This window comes from Calliphora vicina, chromosome 5, assembly GCF_958450345.1.
Source record: "Calliphora vicina chromosome 5, idCalVici1.1, whole genome shotgun sequence".
In the NCBI taxonomy this organism is placed as follows: domain Eukaryota; kingdom Metazoa; phylum Arthropoda; class Insecta; order Diptera; family Calliphoridae; genus Calliphora; species Calliphora vicina.
In genome coordinates this window covers 24,143,548-24,151,857 of record NC_088784.1, presented here as the reverse complement: position 1 = coordinate 24,151,857, position 8,310 = coordinate 24,143,548, and the positions used below count along the sequence as shown (strand labels likewise).

The 8,310-nt window shown below is 27.9% G+C and overlaps 3 protein-coding genes across 3 annotated transcripts; 2 read left to right on the top strand and 1 right to left on the bottom strand.

Moving 5' to 3' along the window:
• The first annotated feature begins 430 nt into the window (after positions 1-430).
• LOC135960200 (solute carrier family 25 member 35-like) lies at positions 431-2,691 on the top strand. The gene is made up of 4 exons (XM_065511433.1): positions 431-704; positions 771-946; positions 1,009-1,144; positions 1,734-2,691. The coding sequence occupies exons 1-4, from the start codon at positions 633-635 to the stop codon at positions 2,277-2,279; spliced, it is 930 nt and encodes a 309-aa protein (XP_065367505.1). The 5' UTR covers positions 431-632; the 3' UTR covers positions 2,280-2,691.
• Positions 2,692-5,807: 3,116 nt separating this feature from the next.
• Positions 5,808-6,641, top strand: LOC135961140 (uncharacterized). The gene has a single exon (XM_065512637.1). It carries the CDS (start codon positions 5,808-5,810, stop codon positions 6,639-6,641), a length of 834 nt encoding a protein of 277 aa, XP_065368709.1.
• A 166-nt stretch (positions 6,642-6,807) lies between these two features.
• On the bottom strand, positions 6,808-8,303 carry LOC135960658 (putative nuclease HARBI1). The gene is made up of 4 exons (XM_065512000.1): positions 8,147-8,303; positions 7,632-8,070; positions 7,295-7,439; positions 6,808-7,230 (listed from the first exon to the last, which is right to left on the bottom strand). The coding sequence occupies exons 1-4, from the start codon at positions 8,257-8,259 to the stop codon at positions 6,836-6,838; spliced, it is 1,092 nt and encodes a 363-aa protein (XP_065368072.1). The 5' UTR covers positions 8,260-8,303; the 3' UTR covers positions 6,808-6,835.
• Positions 8,304-8,310: the final 7 nt, after the last annotated feature.

Here is an 8,310-nt window from a genome sequence, read left to right as displayed (position 1 = left end):
TCAAAATGACATATAAATTATTAAAAACAAAAATCGCGTTCAAAATATACCCCATATATTATAAATCCCGCAATTTTAAGTTATTTTTATTTTCTACATATTTTTTGTTTATGTGTAAAAGTTGAATTTTTTCCCACTGGTTCTATTTGGGTTAAAAAGAAAAATTAATTCCACTTATTTTACATTATTTTAACAATTACTACAATCGTTTATTAAAATATATGTTAGTTTTTCTTTATTATCATTTTTTGTCCTACTATTTTCTATTTTTATTTAAATAATTAAAAAAAGTAACGGTTTTTCAGTGCTACCCATTTATAATCAACCCCTGCATTAAACGTCAGACATCACACCACATTCACAGCAGAATGGCATCACTGAGCCAAAAAAACATGTGTATACAACAACAACACAAAACATATGGCTGTCAAACAGCTGGTGCGCGTAAGTGGAAAAATTTTAGACAGCCTGTTATTTCACCAGAAATCTACGCAAATTTTTGGCCATAATAAAGCTAAAATCTTTCAAATAACGATGAACATTAAAAGCTAGATCAGACATCGCCTGTTCTCTCTGTGGTCTATTCAACGATTTTGAACGTGTTTATTTAGTTTTTTTTTTACCTTTCGATTATGGATCCATCCGATTTTGTATTGGGTGGTTTTGCATCGGTGGGAGCAACATTTTTCACCAACCCCATAGAAGTAAGTTGAAGAATAGCTAAATTATGAATTATGCTTAAATTAACGACTGGTGTTTACCACAACAAGGTCGTCAAAACCCGCATACAATTGCAAGGTGAATTGGCAGCCCGTGGTACTTATGTGGAGCCGTACAGAGGTATTGTAAATGCTTTTGTAACGGTGGCTAAAAATGATGGCTTAATCGGTTTGCAGAAGGGTTTAACACCAGCTTTATATTTTCAATTTATCATAAATTCATTTCGGTGAGTAGTTATGGAATTTAATTAAAGTTTTCTTTTATAATTTGGTGTGTTTTGTTTCTTAGTTTAAGCATTTACAATATGGCTTTAAACAAAGGTTGGATGCACACAAAAACGGGTGATGTTTCATTTGTGAAGGGTATTTTCTGGGGGGCAGCTGGTGGTGCCATTGGTTCCTATTTCTCTAGTCCTTTCTTTATGGTATGTATTACATGTTACAGTCTTAACATTATAAAACAAAAAACACGCCAAATCATTGTTATCAAATTTGTTTTAAGTTAATTACTTTTTACACATACCTACATACACTTAAATTCATACATAGTTCTGCTAGCCATTACTCAAGATAATATAGAGACGACGACAGTCCCACTATCTGGTAAACATAAGACTTTGCTTTATTAGATAGAGAATAGTTTATATGATAATAACATTAGATTAAATAATATTATTTCTTTTATGATTTGCTAAATATTTCTCAAGATATTTTCAAGTTCTTAGATAATCATAAATCTACAAAATTGTCCATAATTAAATGGGCAAACAAAATGACTCAGCAGTTTTATTGTTTATAAATACAATGTTGATTGATAATCTTTCTAATTGTTTTAAAAGGGGAAAGTTTTTGTCTGGAAAAAGGGGCTTAACATTTATCTGTATTTTAGGCAAATAACCTTTACAATTCCAAACAAATCCTAGAAAATCTTGAGAAAATTTAAAAATTAAACTCTATTCTTCCGTTTTTTGACCATCATTTCTTTTGTTACCATGTATTTGAATACTTTTTCAGGTTAAAACACAACTACAATCTCAGGCCGCTAAACAAATCGCTGTCGGCTATCAGCACCAGCACACCGGCATGATGGATGCCCTTAAACAAATTTACATTAAACGTGGTATCTTTGGTCTCTGGCGTGGTTCAATGGCTGCCATACCACGTGCCGCCATCGGCTCTGGCGCACAAATTGCCACTTTTGGCAAAACGAAATTCTTGCTCAAAGAATACGACCTCGTCACTCAGCCCGCCTTGAATTCCTTCTGTTCCGGCCTCATAGCTGGTTCTATAATGTCGGTAGCCATCACACCACCTGATGTCATTTCGACCCGTCTCTATAATCAGGGTTGGGATGAACGTGGCCGTTACAATGGTTGGCTGGATTGTTTTTTGAAGATATGCCGCTCTGAAGGTATTTATGGTTTGTACAAGGGTTTCTGGGCCAACTATTTGAGAATAGCACCCCACTCGACTTTAGTTTTATTGTTCTTTGACGAATTGTTACTTGTCCGCGACAAGTATAAGGATGAAGAAGGTATTTTACAGTTTAACTTTAAATAAGCCAAAAGATGAAAACCAAAAAAAAAATAGAAAAAAGAAATAATGTGCAATTTGTCTAGTTTTTAGCTAAAATTTTTATGTAACTTGAATTTGATTTGCTAAATCAATTGCCAGTTTTGTTAGTCCAGTTGTATAAGTACAAAAGAAATTTTTTTCAAAAAAGAATTTTTGTAATGTAAGCTTTATATTTAGTTTTCTTTTTGTTGCTTTTTTGCCTATGTTGTTTTTTTTATATAACAAGTGCCTTTTTTTAATTAAAAAAAACACAAAAAAATTGTAAGTGTACAATTAAGATTGTATCGTAACGTATCTGTGTATTTTAAACTTCCTGTAGTTAGAAACATTTTTAAAATGAACCTGTCTAACAATAAATATTAAAAAAAAATACTCCTGAAAGAAAATGTAAGAAAAAGTGTTTTTTTTTTCAAAGAAATTGATACAAAATTATGTGGGTAAGAAAAAATTTATTAATATTAACTTAAAACTCAAAACATTTGATGATTTGTAATAAAAATGTTAGTAGAACATTTCGTGTTCTATTTCGAAAAATCTAATTTAAATTTTGTTTTTTATATATAGCTAAATTTATGAAATAATGCAAAATTATGCACATTTAATACATTATTATGACATATAAATATTAAATAAAGTTGTCTGACCAATTGCGAAAATTCGAAATTTTCGAACATATGAAAATTGGTTAATAAAATGCAATTATATGCTTATTTGATGCAATTTACAAATAAAAATCTATAAAAATTAGTTTTTAAATCTTTTTTGAAAATTCGAAATTAAGTTCGAAATTTTCGAACATATGAAAATTGGTTAAAAAATGCATAAATATGCTATTTATAGCAATTTACAAATAAAAATCTATAAAAATTAGTTTTTAAATCTTTTTTGAAAATTCGAAATTAAGTTCGAAATTTTCGAACATATGAAAATTGGTTAAAAAAATGCATAAATATGCTATTTATAGCAATTTACAAATAAAAATCTATAAAAATTAGTTTTTAAATCTTTTTTGAAAATTCGAAATTAAGTTCGAAATTTTCGAACATATGAAAATTGGTTAAAAAATGCATAAATATGCTATTTATAGCAATTTACAAATAAAAATCTATAAAAATTAGTTTTTAAATCATTTTTGAAAATTCGAAATTTTCGAAGATATGAAAATGAGTTAAATATGGATAAATATACAAGTTTAACATGGCTTTTGTATGTATATAAAACTAAGCAAATAATGTTTTTTGTCGAATTTCGAAATTAAGTTTTTTGATAATTCAAAATTTTGAATTTTCGAACATATGTATATATTTTTTGTTTCGCTTTAAAAGTGAAACAAATTTCTCATTTGTTGGAATTTTGCAAATAAAAAATTCGAAATTTTAAAACATTACAAATCATCTAAATATGAACAACTATGCATGTTTAATATGATTTTGTATATAAAAATAAAAAAAAATCTTATTTTCTGAAAAATTTTGAAAATTCGAAATTAAGTTCGAACATTTGAATTTGATAAAATTGTTCAAATAAAGCTAAATTATGCATATTAAATCAATTATTATGAATTGCTAATATTAATTAATAGTTCTGACTAATTTTGAAATAAAAAAAACATTGAAAAGTAATTTTAAACCATCTTCGAAAATTCGAAATTTTCGAACATATACAAATCATCTAAATATGGTCAACTATGCATGTTTAACATGAATTTTGTATATAAAAATTAAAAATTAAGTTTTTTGTTTAATTTCGAAATTAAGAATTTAAAATTTTCCAACATATAAAATCGCTTTAAAAGTGAAACAAATTTCTCATTTGTTGCAATTTTCCAAATTAAAAACCATTAAAAGTAATTTAAAACCATTTTCGAAAATATGAAATTAAGTTCGAAATTTTCGAACATATGTTAATCATCTAAATATGAACAAATATGTAAGTTTTACAAGGTTTTTGTATTTAGAAATAAAAAAAGAATTTTTTTGAACCATTTTGAAAATTTAAAAAAAAGATTGAATTTTCAAATATGAAAAAATTTATGAATTAAGGCAAAATGTTTATGTTCGAATTTTCGAACATATGAAAAACTGTTAAAAATTCAAATAAGTAAATTCTAATTTGTTGTAATTTTCCATATAAACAAAAATCTTAAACCATTTTCTAAAATTCGAAATTAAGTTTGAAATCTTCAAGCATAGAAAAATGTGGAAAAAAATATGAATTTTTAACTAGGTTTTTACATATAAAACTGAAAAAATAATGTTTTCAGACCAATTTTGAAAATTCGAAATTAAGTTCGAATTTTCGAATATGATAAAATTTTTCAAATATTGCTAAATTATGCATATTAAATCAGTTATTATGAATTGCAAATATTAATTAATAGTTCCTGATCAATTTGGAAAATTCGAAATTAAGTTCGAAATTTTCGAACATATGAAAATTGGTTCAAAAATGCAACAATATGCTTCTTTTTTGCAATTTCCAAATAAAAAACTATAAAGAAATAGTTTTAGACCATTTTTGAAAATTCGAAATTAAGTTCGAAATTTTCGAACATTTTAAAATGTGTTAAATATGCAAAAATACACAAGTTTAACATGTTTATTGTATATAAAACTAAAATATAAAGTTTTTTGACCAATTTCGAAAATTCGAAATTAAGTTCGAAATTTTCGAACATATGAAAATTGCTTCGAAAATGCAAAAATATGCTTCTTTTTTGCAATTTCCAAATAAAAAACTATAAAGAAATAGTTTTAGACCATTTTTGAAAATTCGAAATTAAGTTCGAAATTTTCGAAAATTTTAAAATGTGTGAAATATGCAAAAATATACAAGTTTAACATATTTATTGTATATAAAACTAAAATATAAAGTTTTTTGAACAATTTCGAAATTAAGTTTTTCAAGAATTTGAATTTTGAATTTTCGAACATATTAAAATAAGTAGAAATTTATAACCGATTATGGCCAATAAGCTAGGTTGTTGAAAAAAAAATAAATAAATAAAAAAAAAATAAATAAATAAAATCACTTTGTGCCACCTCAGTTGGTTTTACAGTTTTAACAGGGTTTAACAGTGTCATGAGGGCTTTGAAGGCGGGCAGGGCATCGGTTAAGAGTGCCTGGAACAACTCAAGCAAGTGATCCAGGGGGGTTACTGTGTAATTCGATTCGAAACAAAAATTGTACGAATTCGAACAAAACAAACTGTGTAATACGATTATCGCAAATTTATTTCCGAACGTTCGTACATTTTTTTTCCCTTTTCGTATTCGTGAATATCCCTTTCGGAAATGCAACTGTGTAATACGAATACGAATGCCAAAAACGTTACAACTGTTCGTATTTCATTCGAAAGACATTTTGTTAGTGAAAGTGTACAAAAATAAAAAATGTAAGTATTTTTTTTTATAAAAATCATCAAAAATGTTATTAAATTTTATTTTACTTGTATTACTTCCAAGGAATGCTCAAAAAACAAAGTCGCATACAAAATCCAAACAATTTGAGTTAATGGTTGAGTTTATGGTGGAACATCCCGAACTGGCTAAAGGACACATTAACTCCCCAGAAGCAAGAAGCAAATCACGGCATTTATGGGAAAGATTAACGCAAGCACTGAATTCTGCATGTTTTCCTACACGCGATACAAATGGATGGAAAAAAGTGTGGGCAGACTACAAAAACCATATAAAGGTCAAGTGCAAGCGTAACAAAATCGGCATTTCTGGAACCGGCGGAGGACCTAGTAGTTACTGCGCACTTACACCACAAGAACAGGAAGTTTGTGATCTCCTTGCTATAAATGTATCCGTCCATGGTATGAGTGGAAGAAAAGATTTTGGTGCGTCAACACCAACAAACACTGGGCCATCAACAAGCCTAGCCGAAATTATTGCTGAAAATGATAATGTGGAAGAAAATGTTCATGTAATGGATGATTCAATTGAGACGGAGGAGCATAACGTCGAAAATTTAAATGTTAATACTTCCCATAGACCTAGAAGAAATGAACGTTTAAGCAGCAAAGAAAGCTTGATAAAAAAACAAGTTGAAAATCAAATAGCTTTCCAAGAAAATTCGTTGAAAGTTTTAAAGGATATTGATATCAACCAACAAAATAATAATAAATTTCTAGAAGAAATCAGACTGGATATAGCTGACATTAAAAGATATTCAAAGAGAAAATGTGACATAGAAGAACGCAAGCTGAAGCTTGCAAAAGAAAAGTTTGAATTCAAAAAGAAAATTGAATTGGAAAAAACCAAGAGGAAAATAGTTCACCTTGAATTAAAAAAACAAATGTTTGATTTAGAATCTGCAAAATATAATAAAATGTCTAAATAAGTTTTTTTTATCTAATTATGTACATATGTAAATCTATTTTTAATTTTTCTTTTTTATTTTATTTTTATTTTGAATTGAAGTTAATTTCCTTTACAACATGAATTTTAGTTTTAACTTACCTTAATGAATTTTTTAGTTTTTTTTTTAAATAAAATACAACTGTAAATATGAATGTATATACGTAAATCTTGTTTTTATTGGTTTCGTTGCAAATTGTTTCTTATTGTATTTCTAATACTTTTAGCTAAATTGGAATAATTTAGATTGTCTTCATTATGACTTATATTGCTTGGTTGAGCACTTTCATTTTCATAATCCCTTTCAATACTTGGAGTGTCCACTTTAAAATCCAAACATATGTTATGCAAAGCGCAACATACATTAAGAATTTGAACAGCCTTCCCTGGTGTATAATGTAATTCTCTTGCTGCCAATAAACAACGAAATCTTCCTTTTAAAATTCCGAAAGTCCTTTCAATGATAGATCTCCCTTTCGAATGTTGTTCGTTAAATACCGACTCTGTTGAATTTTCAGAAACATTTCTGTATGGTGTTAAAATCCATGGCTCAAGTGGATATCCTGAATCGCCTGTGTTGTGAAATGCTTGAGTTGTTAAAACTTACACCACAAATAATCAAAACTTTTATCTTACCAAGAATTCTTGTTTCTGTATCACCATTTTGATACTTTTCTATTAAAAATTGCCTCTCATTGCATAAACTCCAAATATGGGAATCATGATTTGCACCACCAAAACGTCCATTAACAGCCCTTATATACATTTGATGATCACAAACCTAAAATAATTTACATATACATATATTATTACCATTAATGAAAACCCATGTATAAAGTTTTTTAATTTTACAGGAGCATGGTTTTCCATAGAACCTAACGATATGTATGTTTAACATTTATAATATATAAATTATGTTTATATAGCAAATAATATATATTAATAATATATATTTATGTACATTATAACTTACAACCATTGCATTAATGCTGTGCTTTAATTTTCTTCCTAAATACAAATGTTCATCAATAGTTGGTTTAATAATTTGTATGTGAGTACCATCAACTGCACCTATAACGCCTGGTATTCCACACTTATTATAGAAATGTAATTTGGCATCCCGTTTTCTTTCATCTGTCATTTCAAAAATGATGTGTTTTGGACAGAGAATATCTTCTATCGCTTGACACACTTCTGCAATACAACTAGAAATTGACTGTTGTGATATTCCTAGGAGACGATCTTGGCCAATTTGATGTTGGTATCCACCTTGGCCTAAAAATTTTAGTGTAGCGGCTAATTTCAGCAAAGGTGGAATCGCTGTGGACCTTTGAGGAGAACTTAAGTGGTCCTCAATGGAATTAAAGACATACAGAAAGGCATCTTTGTTGAGTCTAAAATTTTTAATAAAGCTAAGATATATACATATATATATGAATTTATGTAATTCTTATAATTTCTTAGAATATGTGCATAATATTTACTTACTTTTTTTCATTAAGAGCCAATATGTTGCAATTGTCTCTTATCAATTTCCGTTGGACTCTTTCTGGTAGAGCATCGTCGTCACTGTCATCCATCCACAGATAAACACAATCCATTTTATGGTATATTTAAACCCTTCTATTTATACGTTTTTAATACAAAATAAA

What these genes read in the sequence shown, in the direction of transcription:
- LOC135960200 (XM_065511433.1), top strand. Translation starts at nt 633, where the DNA reads ATGGATCCATCCGATTTTGTATTGGGTGGTTTTGCATCGGTGGGAGCA. An exon ending in TTTTCACCAACCCCATAGAA is followed by an intron (nt 705 to 770) that starts GTAAGTTGAAGA and finishes TACCACAACAAG; the next exon opens with GTCGTCAAAACCCGCATACA. An exon ending in TTTATCATAAATTCATTTCG is followed by an intron (nt 947 to 1,008) that starts GTGAGTAGTTAT and finishes TTTGTTTCTTAG; the next exon opens with TTTAAGCATTTACAATATGG.
- LOC135961140 (XM_065512637.1), top strand. Translation starts at nt 5,808, where the DNA reads ATGGTTGAGTTTATGGTGGAACATCCCGAACTGGCTAAAGGACACATT.
- LOC135960658 (XM_065512000.1), bottom strand. Translation starts at nt 8,259, where the DNA reads ATGGATTGTGTTTATCTGTGGATGGATGACAGTGACGACGATGCTCTA. An exon ending in TTGGCTCTTAATGAAAAAAA is followed by an intron (nt 8,071 to 8,146) that starts GTAAGTAAATAT and finishes TATATATCTTAG; the next exon opens with CTTTATTAAAAATTTTAGAC. An exon ending in ACAGCATTAATGCAATGGTT is followed by an intron (nt 7,440 to 7,631) that starts GTAAGTTATAAT and finishes AAATTATTTTAG; the next exon opens with GTTTGTGATCATCAAATGTA.